We start from the raw sequence: 19559 nt of genomic DNA, 5'->3' as shown, positions 1-19559 counted from the left end.
CTAAACCAGTGTCTGTCATCACTCATGGATAGGAAACAGCCACTGAAAAGGCCTTGTTGGGACAATGCCACTGGGGAGAAGCCACAGGTGACTCCAAGAAGAATGTAGGGCCAGAGATGGCTGATATTCGGAGAATTGCTCCTTTAGGTACTTGGGTTACTGGCTTCAGAAAAAAACACCCCGATTTTAACTCTGGAAGAGCAGCTTAATATGGTCATGTTTGTGGCTTTCGAGTAAAACTAATTCCACTCCATGGACAGAGCTATCACATCAGATTCCCCCTCTGTTACATGAAGCTGTAGTTAATACACCCATACAGATCAATTCTTTTTATTTGTCATTTTGACATACTGTGTATATGGCCATGCAGGATTATTTGCTTTTGAGACAAATCCTTACCTCAGCTCTTTAGCGTTGTCAAGACCTCTAACACCTTTAATGAGTGGTGTTTCTATAGAATGTTCACAAAGAGCTCCTTCCGGCCCTGGAAGAGAGGAAACAAACCAGTTGTGGCTGTTAGGTGTCAGAGGGAAGAGACAGCTCCCCTTTCCCGTTACGAGGGGGAAAACAAACTATGCTAGGAGATCCTCACAATGGTCTCACAAAACATCAGGTTCACTGACCTTCGTGGAATGTGTTTACAAAGTCAAGCCTTAAGGGAAGGCTTTTTCAGGCTGCATATGGTCTTGGAAAGCTCCAATACTTGCTTCACATGTCATAAGGCGTTTCTGTTCAAAGTGTTTACAGGTTGTAAAATGTGATGATCCTATGCATGGGCTTCTTTGTCCTATGTAGACTTGGTATACAGGTAAATAGCACTCTGGCTTCAGTCATTGTCCTCCATGTGCCAGAAGCAGTTTGTCCATGGACAAACGCTGGCGCCCTCAGCCTGAAGCAGGATGAGTGCCACACCCCATAGTCACTTTTGACTGGACTTAACCACCCAGGGGTCCTTTTCCTTCACGTACCTAAACATGTGTTGGAAGCTTCTACCTACTGGTGCTCTGACTGTATGTGGAGCTTCTGAGCATATGAGCAACAGAGCAAGTTGTCTTATACCAAAATTTTCACAGCCCTACTGACAGACCCCAGTGACTGAACTTGAGGCCTTTTGCATGCAAAGCTGTGGCCCATCTGCTAAAAGTGCAAGGGGGCGACTCCCTCTTTTATTTGCAGCCCCACAACATAACCCACAAACAATTTCTAAGGGCTTCCAACCCCCAGGTAGAGTTTCTTAGTGGGGGGGGGAGACTGCAGAGGTGAGGAGGAGGATGGGGAAATCCCATTCTGTGTTGCATTGAGGGAAGGTTCCAAGCAATGAAAAACTCATTTGTAGGATTGTGAGATGTTAGGATCTTACCCAGATGTCATGTTATGTTGAAGCTGATGTGGCCTGAGGGTGGCTTGTTAACATAAGATGATGTGGTGTTGATATTATAAGGATATATGCTAATGCATTTTGCTTATTTCATGTAGATTCTACCTCTAAATGGTATCTGTTTACATATTTTTTGCATTTCATTTTCCTCTGACCTCAGTGCTTACCGTTCCTCCTGCCTCCCCTCCCTTTGTATATATACCTGAAACTATGGACTCTCATCCAGAAAAGCTTGTGCTATTTGTTAGCTGCCACAATACTCTTTCTCAATTTTGTTAGAACAACATTGTTAGTCAACTTGCATCATTTTCCTGAGTGTCAGCTTATTGAAATTCAATTAAGAAACTGTCATCTTCATTTTACCAACAAATTAATAAAACTGAAATAAGTACTTCCATTTAACAGTGTGGGTGAAATTTTGAAGATGATATTTTGTCTCTGAAATTGGGGCCAGCAGTAAACAAAATACCATAGAAAGTGAAACCTATGATTAATGAATGACTGTTTTCTGCAGCAGTGAGTTTGTTTTGCTTTTAGAAGAATGTCTTCTTAAAGGATGTTTTTGAGCTGTTTCTTACACTTGCATGCAAACCTGTGACTCGAAGTCTGTCTGTACCAATTGCAACTTCATCTTCATCCACTGTAAACAGAGGCTTTCCATCCAGATTCATGGATTTGATCTGAAATTCCTGACCATCAAATTGTACCATTTCAGGACCTAAGAAGCACACAAGCATTATTAGTATTTTTAAGAGAACCATTATCATTTGCTTTTCTGTAAGTTGCATTGATGAGCTGCCAATGATAGAATATATTGTGACACACCACCCCTATCTCTGAGCAGGTGTTATAGATTCCAGGGGTACCAGGAGCACTTTAACCCAGGATCTGTTTCTTGTGGGACAATAAGGCACAGCAGAGACTGTGGTGTCTTTATGATATATGGTTCATTTACACACATATATAACTTGAAGCCTACAATGCAGGGGCCCACAGCATTCCTACCCCAAGAACACTGGTAGTGTCTTTTAAATGAAATCCTGTGATCAGGGAGGGAGGAAGCCCACCCATTTGCAGATGGGATTTGCACTTTCATCCTTTGACTTGCTAACAGCTCATTACACCAAAGGAAATTAGGCTGAGTTCACCTGATTCATGTTGATTCCCCAAGATTAAGGAAGGGTCACAATTTAAGATATCTGCCTGACTTAATTAGTTTTCATATATGCTAATAACAGAGGCTTATAAGTGGGTCCACGACATTTCCTGGTTCTAACGTACCAATTCTAATTAAATTCTAACATTTATTAAACCTAAACATTGAAAACCCCTAGATCTATAACAATATGTTTATAAAGTTTAGGGCATTTGGACTGCAATCCTATTCCTAAACACAGTGCGACTTATGTCTGAATAGAGATGTATAAGATTGCACTGTAGCTTATGGTCCTAGTTTCCAGCTTTCATTAGGAGAAAAAGTAGAATTTTCCTAATCAAATAAAAAGGAAAAATACTTTGGGGTTGAGCTAGGTGGGACAAACTATGAAAAAATGTGCACATGTGACTCTGCTGTGAAAAGTGGAGAAGAACAGATATAGTGTAGAACTGAATCGTCCCTTAGAATTACAGGTTGCATATGATTTATGGAATTTATTTATTTATTTATTTAAAAAAATCTTATGGAACAATCCTATGCATCTTTTCTCAGAAGAAAATCCCACTGTGTTCTATTTTTCCTACTTCCTGCTAAGTGTGTATAAAACTGCATGTGTAATTTCTAACTAATCCATATCAGTGTAGCATGCTTATCACATAAATTGTTGTGCAAATTGGACACTGGTATCCTCTCTAGGGCTAAACAGCTTGGGGAAGATCTGTAAAGGAGGAGACAAAAGATTAAAGCTCGGGTTTTGTTTTCCAGTACAGTAAAGGGGTAAAAGAACTGCTTTGCAGGTCCTGCAGTTTTGTGTTCCCTGATAGGAAGCGTCAGATCTCCTTCCAAGGGCGAAGACAGAGGCCTGATGCTGGATGCCAACACACCCCAACCAGGGAAGAATTTATGTCAGCTCTGGAGCTGCCTTCATGAATCCCCCCTCCCATTTTGTAAAGGGTTGTGGGAAACCTAATGCTCTGGCCCCTTACATCTGGATGTGGCAATTCAGTTGCATTTGGCTCTCTCCCCCCTTGCTCCTTTTGGATAGCAGTCCTACTTGAGTTGACTATCCAAGACCATTTGTTTGGCCTCTGGATAGACACGAGATCGCCGCAATGAATGTGCATATTCAAAACCTTCAAAATGCAAACTGAAGAAACGTAGCTTAAACCTACCCACACTTAATCTGCCTGTGACATTCCCATCAGGATTGCGTGCATTTAGAGTCACGTTATGAGTGGACTGCAAAAGCAGGGATGAGTCCTAGTGTAAGGGGTGAGGGGAAAGAGATGCAGATTTAGAAAACTTTCAGATATTCACCACAGGAAAAGCTAAACATGTTAGTGCCTTCAATGCTCTCAAGTATCCTATGACAGCCTTGGTAAATGAGTAACTTTTTACTCATGGGTAACTGAGCAGGCCCTGCTTGCTTCAGCCCCGTTCAAAAGCATTCAAACCACTCCTGAATATACCTACCAGGGGTGCCAACTTGAATAAAATATTGTGGGGGCCCGGGTAAGCCCCACCCCACATAATCACATGACACAGTGCACACACACCATTTGAATGGGAATGCCCATCAACTTTGCAGGGGGCCCAGCCTCCTCAAATATTTTATTGTGGGGGTCGAAGCTCCCACAGCCCCTAGGAGTTGGCTCCTATGATACCTGCCTCTTTTTATTTTCTTCCATTTCCCCAGTCCGTCACTTCTGACACCTCCCCCCCAAAGAATCATAGGAAGTGTAGTTTACTTCTCACAGAACAACATTCCTAGCGCCCTTACAAACTACAGATTCCCAAGATTCTTTGAGGGAGTGCACTTTAAATGTACACAGCCTCTTAGACAAGCTAAATACAACAATGAGCTATCACTTCCTTCACCCTAAGGTCCAAGACAGGGTCACTCTTGACCTTGTCTCTGGTTTCGGCACCTTCTGATGTGACTGGGTGTATTGAGAAATGAATCCAGACTGACAACAGCTCCCTCTAGACCCACAATGCATTGCTGACTTTAACCTAAACAAGTCTTGTAGATGATAATTTATGACATGTACCCATTGCGAATTTTCAGACGACCTGTTGATGACCTGACTTACAGCCCAAATCTAAGTGTATTTGCTTAGAAAGCCTCACTAAACTTAGTGGGATTGAAGACCGAATGTGTGTGCGAGCAGAATATTCCAGACTTGCTTACCTTTCTAGAGTGAACTTCCTTGGCATATAAAGGATATAAAAATTCTGACTCCCGTTCTAGCCGAAGTCCTTCGCTTTGAACATACAGGTATCCCATTCCAATCTGTAATGACAAAAGACTCCAAGCTTTTAGATGCACTGCATTTCTTACTCAAGTGATTTTAACATTCTCGCCAGAGTACCATTGCCCATCTTCTTTAAACAGTGGATAAAAATGCACAAGAGGAACCATGACCAGATGAGAAAAGAGGGGAAAGACTGATCAACATTGTGAAAAGACAGCATTGGGGTGGGGGTGGGAAGAACCACAATAGGCACTTCTGTATAGTGGTGTTCAGTAGAGATGTAAACTTTCCAGAAATTCTGAAGCCATGAAAAATAAGTCCAACCCCCTAATTTCTTTTTTTGTGGGGAGGAAACAAACATTTCTGTGGAAATAAGAAATAAGAAAATCTGCAATACTTCTTTTCTCAGCACCCTTTATGGATCAAAAGTCCATAATTTGGTTTCTCCTGCCCACCTAGCACTTCGAAAGCACATCAAAGTGCAAGTAGATAAATAGGGACCGCTCCGGTAAACAGCGTTTCCGTGCGCTGCTCTGGTTCGCCAGAAGCGGCTTAGTCATGCTGGCCATATGACCCGGAAGCTGTCTGCGGACAAACACCGGCTCCCTCGGCCTATAGAACGAGATGAGCGCCGCAACCCCAGAGTCAGATATGACTGGACCTGATGGTCAGGGGTCCCTTTACCTTTATCATTTGGTTTGCCATTAAATTATCAGGTTAAAAGTGCAGTTTATTCAGACAATAGTTACACATGCAAAAAAAGATGATGAAGGACTCTTACTGGAGAAAACCACATCACTTTAAGAATCCAAATGGTCAGAGCAAGATCCACAACTAGGATGATGATTAGGAGGAGGACGAAGAGATAAAGGCAACGCTTCCTCCAACCGTAGATGCCAACGTTGTAGACATATTGCGTTTCTGGTCTCTGTAGGTTAGTACCTGGTGTTGTTGTAGTATACTGTTCGCGTACCATCTGCTAGAGAAGAAAAATAATCATTAGAAAATCATTAAAATGTTTTGGACTGCAATGCATACATAACCAGTTACTTAGCTACATTAATTGATTTTAAAAATTGCCCCTGATGAACTGGAAAGCAATTAAGAAGGAAAAACCCACAACATTATTTGCAGATGGCAAGCATCTTTTAAAAGAAGCACTCTGCCTTTTAGGAGAAAATACCTCTTCTAAGATGATGTCTGCTATAACAATGAATGCATCATTTAAAAATGCGCAAAGTTAATTGATGGAATAATCTAGAATGATATGATTAAGGTTTCCTTTAACCAGGTAAAATGCAAGTTTCTTTAACTGTTGACTGTAAATTTTAGAAATGACGGCCTTTGGTCTTTTTTCTAGATTATGAGATATTGCCTATGGTTTGAATAAGAGACTAGGTCTAAATTGCACATATCCTCAACTCTGTACTGTTCAAAGTCGGGGGGAGGGGGGCTGATCCAATAAATTTTGTGACCCGAGGCAAAGGACAAGATGACACAGCCCTATACGGTTTACAGAAGCTGACCAGGCTGACAGCTGGACTTTACTTCAGCAATGGCAATGGGACAACATTCTCCACCACACCTGAGGGAAGCAGGATAGCTTTTAGGGGTACATAGCAGGTTGTATGGGGCACACAGCTCTGTCCTCTAGTCTCTCACTGCTGCTTACTGAATCAATCTGCGTAATGGGTGGGCTGGCCCTGCCCAAAAAGCTAACAGCTGAAGGCAGGGGTGGGAACCTCTGACCCAGGGGCCAATACAGGCCCACCAGGAGGTCAAATTTGGGCTGGGACGCCAAACCACACATACCTGCCCATCAGCTGGGTGATTTTAGCTGTTGGATTGCGGAGTGGTGGTCAATCCTGTTGGGTGCTGCTTTGTCAGCACGTTCCCACCCCTCAGGTCAATGTTTACATGAAGGAAGGAACGCCCAACTTTCAGTCTCCTGATATCATGATGTCAGATGACTGACAGGTGGGTGACCTCGTTCCCTGTCAAAAGCTGACCTGTGGGGTGGGGAGAGAGACATATCTGGCTCACTAAGAGACCAATTGAAATTAATGAATTATGACTGATTTGGACCCACTAATACTAATTTCCCCACTCTTAGTAGAACTTAGGTGGATGCAACCCATAAATCAGATGAATTCCTTCTGTGATTCTTTATACATTAAGAAATATGTAATTTATAGTGTTTGGTTTTATTTATGGATATATTGATGCTATCATGCACGTCCTGTTTAAAGTGAATAGGAATGGTAGGAGAATATGGAGACACTCTACCCCAGGACTGGAGTAAGGAATCTGCAAAACCAATGTAACATGATTTGTAACATCGAGCTGCAACAGCTATTGTTAGCTCAAAGATTCAACAACTCCTATGGCTGAATCTTTATTTTACAACCATGCCGCTATAAAAAAACTGGGCTGAAAATTAATGGCAGTCTAGAGACATGTAGAACTCCTATCTTTAGACATTTATATTCCAGCATGAATTTTGCTTAACCCACATGTTTTGAAAGCATGCGCTTTCTTGGATTATATTCAAAATGAATGAGACTCATATAATTGTAGAGCTGGAAGGGACCCACCAAGGGTCATCAAGTCCAACCCCCTGCAATGCAGGAATCTCAACTAGGTCATGCGTGGCAGATGGCCATCCAACCTTTGCTTAAAACTCCCCAAGGAAGCTAAATCTGTGTAGTTTAAAACTTGGAAAATGAAGAACTAATGATTAAAAGTAAATTTCTAGAGTCTGCGAAGTCAGTAGACTTGACAACGTGTTTATTTAATGACACACTGAGAAAATAGCCAGGCACATTGCTGGTTAATAATAGCCACAGCAGCTGCTACCCAGTTTGAACTAACAACAGTAGAACTTCACTACTTACAGTGTGTCCTGATACACTATCGCAGCATCAGAGAGCAAGGAAATAGGCTTTTTAAAGCAAATGTTCAAAAGTTTCGGGGGGCGGGGAGAAGTAATTCAATTTGGTGGCTAATAAAGAAAACCGCTACTTCCAGCTTCTTTTCTTTTCTCATTAAGAAGATTCTCCCTTTCATTTTCCATTCATTAACCTGTAGATTACTGTTCATTCATTAACCTGTAGCCATTCGGCCATCACAACTGGCATGGAAAGCCTTTAATAAGAGGACCCAGCAGTCAGGAAGCTAGGAAAGAACTTCACTTTCTCTCTTTAAAAGGAAAAGAGCAACAAGAAGTACTCCTCTCAGATGCAACCAAGTCCAGTGCCAAGCAGTGACACTACCCACCCAACAAGATCTAGTGCTGACTTATCTCAGCCCACGCTCCTCTCACTTCTTTCTTCTCTCACTTAAATGAAAAATCCATTTGAATGTACATTTGACAGCACTTCAGAACTGAATAAGGAGAGGAACCCTCATTCCTTGCATTTTTTCTTTAAAAAAAACCAAACACAAATAGGATGCTGGAGAGAAGGAAAGATGAGCAGGTCAGCAAAGTGATTCCATCACATTTACTTTATTTACAAGGTGTGACTGGAAAGTTCGGTGAATGGTCACAGAAATCGGACGGCGAGAAATATTTGAACAGACAATCGGCATCGGAAACCCACGAAATGCTCACAATTGTGTACAGAGACGAAGCTGTAACTCGATAGACAGTGTATGAGTGGTTTAAGCGTTTCTGTGAAGGGCGGCAAACCATAGAATATGACCCTCGGTCTGGCAGACCATCGATGAGTTTCTAGAACGGTGGCAAATGCCAACAGAGTTCATGAATTATTGATATGGGATAGGCGTTTGTCCATCCGAATGATGGAGGAAGAATTGCATATTCCGTTTGCGATTGTTACTGAAGTTACTGAGTTGTCCCACCCTCCATATTCTCCCAATCTGGCCCCACCAGATTTCTTTCTTTTTCCAAAACTGAAATCTGCACAGAAAGGGCAAAGATTTTCCAACATTTCACACATCCAAGCTGCTGTGATGAGGGAACTGAAAGCAGTACGAAAAGAGGACTCCTCCAGAAGTGTCCAACAGTTCTAGGAACGTTGTCAACGGTGCGTTGTATCAGAGGGGGCCTTCTTTGAAGGCCTGTAAGCAGGGCTATAGTTGGGGGGTGGTGAGGTGGGCCCCCACCAGGGGCACAGGTGATAGGGGCAGAAAATTGGCCAAAAAATATGTCCATAAACATTAAGTAACAATTATTGCCTCATAAGAAATGAATTGAATGGGTGGAGGGGGCGGGGTTGGAGGAGAGGCGGAAAGAAGAGCTAATTTGTCCATGGCTAGGGGGCGCAATCTGGATGGTTCTGCCAGGGGGGCAAGATCATTTAGCTACGGCTCTTCCTGTAAGGTATGTATGTTCAAATATTTCTCGCTCTCTGATTTCTTTGACCATTCACCGAATTTTCCGGTCACACCTTGTATTTTTTAAGAAAATGTATATACCACTGGATTGCAAGAAAACCTCTGAACAGTTTACAAAAAAAAAAAACGAAACACCACTCAGAAACCCCAGCTTTCCCCATGCTCTCAGTCTTATGCCCAACTATTCAAATAACAACCACCAACCAATTTTACAACATAAAGATGATTCCTACTCTGTACTACCTGCTGTTAAAAGTTAGCACTGTATGTTTGCACTGCCTCTGCTGCTAGCACAAAAATAAAGGAGGAAGAATACTTGCTTTCAGAATACTGCCAAGTTAATGTGAAATATTTGCGCACAACCATGCTGTTTGATAGTACTCTTTGAGGCAATACTCTTTTCAGTCATCTAAAAGAAAGCCAGGCTTTTGAGTCCTAGCCACTTTGCATAACGGCCCACCTTTTGGAGGGGATCAAGTGCCCACAGCTGCTTCTGACCCCTCTGATCCACTATCTCCATCTGTACTTGTGGCATCAGTCCAGTTTCTAGCTATGCACGTACAAAGTGCATGGATTGTAGGGATGGTTTTTTTCTGTGTATGTATAGATGGAAGCAGGGCAATCCGTCCCAGTGTGCATAAGATGGGAACAACACGGTAGGTGGGTGGGTGGGGAGATGTGTCTGCTCACTCCCATCCATGCATCAGGGCTGTCAGACAGGCAGGCACATGTCATGCAAACTAGCCTGTTGTCATCTACAGTAGGAGCCTTGAGAAGCCCTAAATGCAGACGAACAACTCCTTGCATTGATATACGTAAGCCGAAAACAGCTGCAGACTGCTCACCGCAGGGATCACGCGAGACATGAAAGGGCTTTCCAAGGCTCCCGAGCTAAGGATTTAGCGCAAGGAGTGTTGCAATCAGTTAACATCACCACCACAATGTTATTTGTGGTGTCACTCAGAAGAAGAAGAAACAACTTTTCACCACTACAGAACTCAATCAATATGGACTGGATGTAATCCTTGTGTGAATTTCCACCCCCCCCCCCCGAGAGAAACTCATCAGCAAACAAGCGCCGAGTCTTCCGTACCATATTTGAATTTCAAGTCAATATTTATGAGGCTCAACAACAAAGTGAGTATGAGTGCAATCCTAAGTGGGATGTGGAGGGGTAAAGGTAAAGGGACCCCTGACCATTAGGTCCAGTTGTGTCCGACTCTGGCGTTGCGGCGCTCATCTCGCTCTATAAGCCAAAGGAGCTGGCGTTTGTCCGCAGACAGCTTCCGGGTCATGTGGCCAGTATGACAAAACTGCTTCTGGCAAACCAGAGCAGTGCATGGAAACGCCGTTTACCTTCCCGCCGGAGCGGTCCCTATTTATCTACTTGCACTTTGATGTGCTTTCAAACTGCTAGGTGGGCAGGAGCCAGGACCGAGCAACGGGAGCTCACCCCGTCGCAGGGATTTGAACCGCCGGCCTTCTGATCGCAAGCCCTAGACTCTGTGGTTTAACCCACAGCGCCACCTGGATGTGGAGGGGTACAAAGCGGTAAATAGCCGCTTTCAAATCCCTGCTGGATCCTGGCAGTCAGAGCAGGAGGTTACCGTGGCAGGGGGTTTCCTTGTTGTTGTGCAGCTCTTTTTCTTTTTCCTCTCTTCCGTTCCAATAACGCGGGGAACTGTTATACCAGCTTCAGGCTGCCATAGAGGGAAGGTCTGATCCTGAGACCTCTTCTTCAAGGAACAAAGGGGCCATGGATCCAGTAAGTCCTCTGTCCCTTCCCTGCTCCACCTACAGAATGCCCAATTTCAGGGCCTACCCCCAGCAATAACTGTGGAGATATTCACAAGCACTTGGGACATGCTCCTTCTTTGAATAAAGGTCTTATATCCTGGCAGAGGCATGCTTTTGCCTCAGTGGCTAAGAAAAGCTCTTGTGGGGCAAGGGCCTAATTTGCAAATGGCAAAGGATTTCATTGTGCCACTGCCCCAATCCAAAGCCTTCCCCTACCTGTGGCTCCTTTTAGCAAAGGGGGGGGGGGGGAGAGAGACAACAGGAGATGCACACCAGATCTCGTTTGGTGAGCGATCTGGCTGCTGAATTCTTCACCAGCTGAAGCTTCCAAACTGTCTTCAGAGGCAGCCCTATGTACAACGCATTGCAGTAATCCAACCTAGAGGTTACCAGAGCAAAGATGAACAGTACTTACGCCATCCCTAGCCAAATGGGGCACAGCTGGGCCACCAGCTGAAGCTGATGGAAGGCACTCCGTGCCAATGAGTGCATCTGAGTTTGCAATCCTATACTTGCTTATCTGCGAGTAGGCCCCATTGAACTCAGTGGGACTTAATTCTGAGTAGGCATCCATAGGAATAGGCATTATCTGATTGCACCGTTACCGACTAAGCAACAATAAATTCCAGTTAAACAAATGGGGGTTGAGGAGTTTTGCTAAATATCAGTTTTGCAGTGACACTGCATTAATAATGTCTCACGGCGTTTCACCACATTGAAAATGCATTTCTACCTTTATCAGTGTTCTATTCCACAAAAGAGTGGGATGTGATTATTAAATGCCTCTCACAGGCTACTTTGAAATAAGAGGCTACAAACCACAATATATTACTGGAGCATGCTGTTCTCTGTTTAAGCAAGATAGGGCTATTTCAATTATTTAAAAGCCAGGAAGACCAACATTACCAAAAAATAAAGAATTGCTCCCCAAGTAAAAATTAAGTACTTTAACTTGTCAGGATTTTTTCTTTTTTTCTTTTTGGAGAGCACAATTCTAGGACTTAGCTTGTACAGTGGTACAAAACTTTTGCTTGTGCAATGGAACTTCCTCCTCCTCCTCCTCCTCTCCAGGCCCTTGCAGCCCGCCTATCCTCAAAATCTGCTCCACAGGGTTGGGGAACCCTCTGACACAGATTTGGGGGAAGCAAATGGAGAGAGATTTTCCATTGTCCAACTGCTGGACATAATGTAATAAGCTTAACCCTAACAAAGAGCCAGGGTCTGTGCTCACCTGATCTCCTGCAAATAGCTCAATGCACAAAAGCTAACACGCAGAGAAGTAAACTGAAGCAGAATCTTGGCCATACTATTCAGGAATTACTGAACTAAGGGAGAACAAGATCCTGACTGGCTGCAGAAGCATGTTTAGCCCCACCTCCAGAGGCACAAAAATCCTGCATGAATACAAAAGGCTCCTTGCTTAAATGCCTGGGAGAATTTGTATGTCATTTGTGGAAACAGTTTAGGTCAGTGGAGCTCAACTGTGGCTGATGCATCACATACAACAGAATGAACCTTGCTGATAAATATTTGTATATAACACCACTGGATTCAAAAAGCATATAACTGAAGCACAAGATTTGATATTCACATCTATATGTGACAAGAACAAGTGAAATTCCGTTATTAAATAAAAACAATAATATTTTTCTCAGTTAGAAAATTATCCATGTAGTTGCAGCCAGGGTCGTCTCATCCATAGGGGCTAGTGGCGTGGCGCGCCAGGGCGCCGCCCCCCCCAGGGGCACCCCCGCAAGCCCGCCGGCATACCGGGCGCCCCCCTCCCAACCCACCCCTGCCCCCATGGGTGGACTGGCGGCCGGGCGCTCGCACGCCGGCAGCGCAGCTGCTGCCGCCCATGCCGCTCCCAGGCGGGCTGCGAGCTGGCTGCCCTCGCCTCCCGTCCCGGGAGCACTGGAAGGGCGCACAGAGCCCCGCGCCGCTCCAGTGCCACGCCCCTCATCCCCCGCTCGCCCACCCCCCCTCCCAAGGGGCGGAAAGCATGGGAGGCGGCGGAGAGGCGGCACGCCGGGGGCGCCGGAGGGATCGCCACGCCACAGCGGCCGATCTCCCTAAGACGGCCCTGGTTGCAGCCATTTGTTTGGGAGATGGGGAGGAGGTGGGCAGGGGAGACAGGACAACTACCAGGCAAAATAAGCCAGAGTTTACTTGGAGCGTGCAGAGACCATTCAACCTGTGTAAATCAGACTGTCCCCAAAAGAAAAGAGTAACATTTATTTATTTAAAAAATAATAATAACATTGCTAATCTATTATGCAATTGAATGCAATGAAGAAAACTTGCTTTGCTAAGCTAAAGCTCTACCAATGTTTAGATAGTTATTAATAATCAGTAATAATATACAAAACATTAAACGTTAAGTTTGGTGCTTGAAGTTAAGGCAACAGGCCCAAAGGGAAGATTAACAGAACTGCAAGCAGTGTAACAAGAAAAGGACACATACAATTTAGTTACAGCTCATAACATATATACATCCAAGCATATGTAAAATACTTACCTTAGAAGATTTTAAAGCAGTACAATTTGCTGAACTAACTAGGACCAGACTCTCTCTGCCTTATAGAATGATTTTCTCCACTTGAATCTGGAGTGGAAGATATTTGAGGCGTGGCTGGACTTGTTTACATGGTTGGCCACATCTCACATTCCACTGTCTTTCACTGGCAACCCAGGCAGGGCTAATTTTAATCTATGACAAACCAGCTAGTACTGTACTAATGCTTCACGAGGGGCGAAAAACTTAAAATTATTATTTGCAGGGGAATTTACAGTGGTTTCTTTGACTTCTGTTCATCCCACTGTTACTGAGAAGCTCAGTTCAGCTGGAACAATGCAGGTGCCCTGAAATTGTGTGTCTATTCTGGCTTTGCTATGAGCAGTGAGTGGAGTGCAGTGCAATTGCAAAGTAACAAAGCTATATTGTTGAGAATCACATCTCAGAGCAGCAAGCAGTGCATGGGAGTGAGCAGTCACACAAACAACATAGTTGCAAACATTATTATTATTATTATTATTATTATTCAGAAGAACAGGGCAAGTCCAGGTGTCAAATCCTAGGTTAAAATAGGTGTGTCATCAAGCATATGGTGGCTAGATGCATTTTTTGCTGTATCTAATGTACTGCAAGAAGATCAAACCTATCCATTCTTAAGGAAATCAGCCCTGAGTGCTTACTGGAAGGACAAATCCTGAAGCTGAGGCACCAATACTTTGGCGACCTCATGAGCAGAGAAGACTCCCTAGAAAAGACCCTGATGTTGGGAAAGATTGAGGGCACAAGGAGAAGGGGGCGACAGAAGACAAGATGGTTGGACAGTGTTCTTGAAGCTACCAACATGAGTCTGACCAAGCTGCGGGAGGCAATGGAAGACAGGAGTGCCTGGCGTGCTCTGGTCGGACACAAGTAAATGACTGAACAACAACAACAAATGCAAGTATACACTCTTATTTGACCATTAGGTAAAGGGACCCCTGGCCATTAGGTCCAGTTGTGTCCGACTCTGGGGTTGCGGCGCTCATCTTGTGTTACTGGCCGAGGGAGCGGGCGTACAGCTTCCGGGTCATGTGGCCAGCATGACAAAGCCGCTTCTGCCGAACCAGAGCAGTGCACAGAAATGCTGTTTACCTTCCCGCCGGAGTGGTACCTATGTATCTACTTGCACTTTGATGTGCTTTTGAACTGCTAGGTGGGCAGGAGCTGGGACCGAGCAACAGAAGCTCACCCCGTCGCGGGGATTCGAACCGCCAACCTTCTGATCAGCAAGCCCTAGGCTCTGTGGTTTAACCCACAGGGCCACCCGCGTCCCCTTATTTGGCCATTACTTTTCTCCAATTGTTTCCTCCAGTAAGCTGGTAATTACATTAAACACCCTTTTGCATTCCACTGTTTCCTGAGTGGCTGGTCACTTGAGAAGGATGCTGCGAGTGGCCCAGGAATCTTCTCATGACCATGTAGTGGGAAAACTGTATTTTGATGCCAGCAGATAGACCTGTGTCCTTTGTCTAGCCCTGTCTATAACAAGATCACCCTTTGCATTAGAGAAGATGCCTGACAGGAAGTCCCTTGCCTATAACTGGGCATTCATCAAATCCCTAACCTCTTTGGTTTCATGGGTATAATGCTTGCTAGGCTTCTCCATGCTTCTCTTTTCCCCAAGGATGGCTGCAGGAGCTGAACTTCTTCAGCTTTAGCTAGATCCTTTCCCCATCTTTACCATCTCCTTCTCTTAGTCATGTTTGCTGATTTCTTTGGGTTTATTCAGGATCCTTGTGAGACGCATAAGCCAGAGTTTACTCTGTTTTTGGAGCGTTGTTAGAAGGATTTATAGAAAGCAGGGTGAATTCCTCCAGTGGATAAAGGAAAACAGCTATGTCCCTGTTCAGAAACACTGGGGGACAGATCCGGCTAAAGGCCACGTTTATTGGCCACCCCATCCACAACTGAACCAAAAGTTTCAGAAAACAGAGGCAGCTGGCTGACTCTTTGAAAGACTCAAATCACCAGATAATATTTTTTTTTATCAAGACTGAAGTCATGACTTTGTACCTGCATGCTGAAACTCAGGAATAAGCGTATCTCTGCACCCTCTTCCTTCAGGTAAGTTATTATTACCATCTCTTTCTGACCTCTATCTCTCATTTCCCCAGTCTCACTGTTTTTCAACCATTGTGTTATCCCAACTCTGGTTATTTGCACTGGAGTGTGTTCCTCTTATGCATTTAAGCCTCCACTGCGGCCCTTTCGGTTCCCTAGTGCCCTCCCAGCCCCTAAAAGGCAAATCTCTCCTCTGCATCTATTTGTATCTCTACATCAGTAACTAAGCTTAAGGTCCAGGCAATGTGGATTTTGGGTAATAACTAATCATCCTGCTATTTTGCATTTTTGTCATGGCCCTTTAAGCCACAAAGCCATTTTACTTATGGCCCAAAATTTGATGTAAATTCAGTATTCAAGTAGAATAATGTGTGTGGCTCTTGCTATTTTTCGCCATATTAACAAGACTTGTATTGGCAATATTAAATTAGGAGCAGCATAACACAAGAGCCTCTGTGGCATTAACTGTGCCCAGATTAAAGACTCCCAAAGTGGTACTTACATAAACATACATGTAAGGTACAAGTTCATGTGGACATGCAGATAGAACATGAGCAGATCCATTAGCACTACACTGAAGGGAATCTAACAGTTAACTACCAGTAACCTCTAAGAACCCCTTGCCTATCTCTTGCTTGCTTTGATAAAAAAAAATGCACGTTTTTTTTTCTATCCCTGGGAGAAGAGAGTTTCAAAGTCTGGGAATCCGCAAAGGCAGAAAGAACTATGCATTATATACAACATATGGCTGCAACCTAAAATGGGACTCCCGTGTTCATTTCTTGCCTCTCCCCTGGTAATATGCAGGATGAGTAATCCTGTGTGATGACATCATAATACTAGGCATTCCCTTGCACCACGTCATTGGCTGCTGTTTGTGGAGCCTATGGGATTATATCAAAAAATGTGGCAAGTGAGCTTACATATTGAAATTTATCTAGATTCCCAAGCTTTCGTATGATGTAATCCATATGGAAATGCCCACCCAGGATTGGCAGTGCCGAAGAGTGTTACAGAAAGTCTCAGTGCAGATATGCCATTATTTTTAGAAGCAGCCTTATGTCAAGCATAACATTCCTCTCTGAGAATGTCTGTGCACATGGCTTCATTATGCAGACTTGGAAGGAGGAGGGACACTGTGTGACAGCCATTCTCAGCTACTTGCAGAAATTAAGATTTGGTACAGAGAAAGAGGCAAACTTGAAGACGGGTGTGTCGTTAAATATCTTGCACTCTGTGGTATTAGGGTTGGAGCTTCAGATTCTATGCTACATTAGCTATACAAATATTTGTTGATAAATAAAAGAAGCTTTTAGGAGGCAAAACAAGCCATCTTCTCACCTCCTGAACGTCAGAACTTTGAACACATGACACTGCTTTCTTTTCACAATTGTTTTCAAGATTCAGGATTTCAGTTTGCTGGTGCACATCCAGTCCTTCACTGTCTGCAAACACCTGTCTAGAACCTGGGCTGTATCTCCCGATTCAGATCGAACAAATACACGAGTTGCATGTCTTCTGCATATTGGTGACACTTCACTCCATTATTCCTGGTGACGGCTTCCAGTGGCTTTGTATACAAAGCGCTAAAATGGACTGCCTCTCTTGGAGATCAGCAGTATCAATTGTCTGGTTTGGGGTTCACCAGCATCACTCCGAGTAATTTGCCCAGAGTATAGCATTGCCCAGAACACACACAGCACAATAGAGATCCAAGTGCTGCTTCCAACCGGGCTGGCTCTCTGTGCATGAAGTAACATGCCTAGAGGCTGGAACTGTTAATGCTCTGCATACAGTGGACACTAGCCATGCTCTCCCCATCCTGCACACTGTACACTCATCCACACACTGAACAGCTCGGGAGCACATCATCTCACTCCACAGTAGCCCTAAATTTTGCTTTTCATTAATGTTACACATTTGATGATGAAAACTGCTTATGTTTAAATGTGTGTGTGTGTAAGTGGGAAACAACAACATAAACTTGGCGTGGGAACCCTACCAAGCATTGCTCACTTCTACCTACTAACCCCCCCCCCCAATAATATTTTTGTGCTTCTTTTGCTGAAGCCTAGAACTACAAGACTAGCAGGATGAGATGAAGCTTCTTGCTAATAGTTCTAGATCATAAATTGAGGACTGGCACATTCCCAATTAAATACAAAAATCTGAGATACTTCTTTGCTTTCACTGCCACTGATCCTTTATCCACTTTAACATATATGGTATATATGAATTAATTTTTTTTTTACAACCCAGTAAATAATCAGGGAGACAGGATTAAGTGGTTAAACTTAACATATATACTTAAAAAAATATTATTACATTTTACAAAGTGATGTACTATGCTGGGGATTCACAAATAGTCCCCGCTACACACCAGCTGGGGTGAAGGCCTCTGGCACATTATAGAAAGCTGTGCCCACCTGCAATTGGCCCCTTAGCATCCAGATTTCCTTAGCAGAAGCAGCACTGGCAGCCTAACCTAGAGAGAGAGTGAAATGACAGGGAGGTGTGGCTCTGAAGCAGACACCCCCCCCCCACAGTTTAAATAATCTGATTAAAATAAAAGGTGGCAGAAGTGAAATATTAGGTTAATATAAGTACAACAGATATAAAGTCTGAGGTTGCTTTAAAAAAAAAAATTAACTGGATGTTTTACCTCTTGAGATACAGTGACCTCTACTGGATTAAAAATTTGAATCACATGGAATGATTTTATTGTCACTGGGCATAGTTCTAAATCCAACTGTTCTCTATGATAACGTTCACTGAAACCACCATTAAGAGCATTGGAAGCTGCAGTCCTATACCTACTTACCTGGGAGTAAGCACCACTGAACTCAATAAGGCTAACTTCTGAATAGGCACAATGTAAATCCCATTGATTTGAACAGAAGAGTTAATTTTACACCCATATTTCCTTAGTTTGATGATTTCATGAAGTGCTCACAAAAAATGGATATGAAAGATAAATTAATAAAATGTACCAGTTTGTTGTTGCCGATTAAAACTGTCTTTCAGTGAGTGTTAATATGCATCTGTGTGCTGCAGAATAGTCAGCTTTTTCTGATACAATTAAATGTCTCATTATAGACTGCTAAAAATATGAGGATAATTGCTCCCCTGCAATTCAGGTAACAATGGGGTGATTATACATTGTTACGAAGCATTGAAAAATGCAACAGTAAATTTAAGAAAAGTTGAATTTCTGGGTAATTCCTGTTTTTGTTTTGAATGGCTTGAGGTTATATTCTGGCTAAATATCACCCGCGAATAGAAACCATGCCAGTTTGTGCCACCTACCTATGGTAGATAATCTTTAAATTACTATTTGAAGTGTGTTCAGTATAAGAATTTGTGGCAAAAATAAATTAAAGCTAGGACACATGCTAACTTCATGACTGTTTGAGTGGAGATGTGAGGTCAATAGGACCCCACATTATTTTCTGGCATGGCTTGACAATTTTAGGCTAGTTTTACCAAGGCAAGTCTATCCCCGCACCACAATCTCTTTGCTCATGGTATGCGACCAGATATTCAGCCCTATGCATAAAACATAGGCAATGTGAGTCTAAAAACATGATTTAGAAAGAAGTGATGGATATGAGACAAGGCTGGAAAAGCACTTTTGAATGCAATATATTTGCAGCTGAATTTACCTAGTCTGTCCAAGAAAACGCTAGAGCTGGGATTGAATCGTAATCTGTGAGCATTGTGGATGGGTGAACAGTTCACAACTTGAACCAGGCAAAAAATTTTTTGATTGATGACTCAGTCCTAAAAAAAAAGGTGAAAGAGATGCTTATTAGGATATGCAAAGTAGTTCACTCAAAGCAACACCACTGAAATATATCCAGATTACCTGTAAGGATCAAATCTTTATGACATGCTTGCCTAGCAATAAATCTCAACATTCTAATATATTGGAGCTGTGAGAATATGACAATGGAAAGCACACACACACACACACACACACACACAAAAGTTCAAATACTTATA

At 43.3% G+C, this 19559-nt stretch overlaps 1 protein-coding gene across 5 annotated transcripts in view; it reads right to left on the bottom strand.

The window, feature by feature from the left end:
- The window catches only part of SGCG (sarcoglycan gamma), a 28615-nt gene extending 9282 nt beyond the window's left edge, over window positions 1-19333 (bottom strand). For 2 of the 5 annotated variants that reach the window (XM_033146323.1, XM_033146318.1), the window contains exons 1-6: window positions 13461-13591; window positions 5571-5768; window positions 4726-4827; window positions 3707-3794; window positions 1971-2096; window positions 400-484 (exon numbers count right to left, since the gene is read on the bottom strand). In XM_033146323.1, coding sequence (XP_033002214.1) covers window positions 400-484; window positions 1971-2096; window positions 3707-3794; window positions 4726-4827; window positions 5571-5765 — 596 coding nt within the window. In that variant the 5' untranslated portion in view covers window positions 5766-5768; window positions 13461-13591. Of the gene's footprint in view, window positions 1-399; window positions 485-1970; window positions 2097-3706; window positions 3795-4725; window positions 4828-5570; window positions 5769-13460; window positions 13592-19219 lie in introns of those variants that run through there. The other 3 variants (XM_033146321.1, XM_033146322.1, XM_033146320.1) reach the window with 3 other exon arrangements.
- Window positions 19334-19559: the final 226 nt, after the last annotated feature.

This window comes from Lacerta agilis, chromosome 4, assembly GCF_009819535.1.
Source record: "Lacerta agilis isolate rLacAgi1 chromosome 4, rLacAgi1.pri, whole genome shotgun sequence".
Classification (NCBI taxonomy): Eukaryota; Metazoa; Chordata; class Lepidosauria; order Squamata; family Lacertidae; genus Lacerta; species Lacerta agilis.
This window is presented reverse-complemented; position numbering and strand designations above follow the sequence as displayed.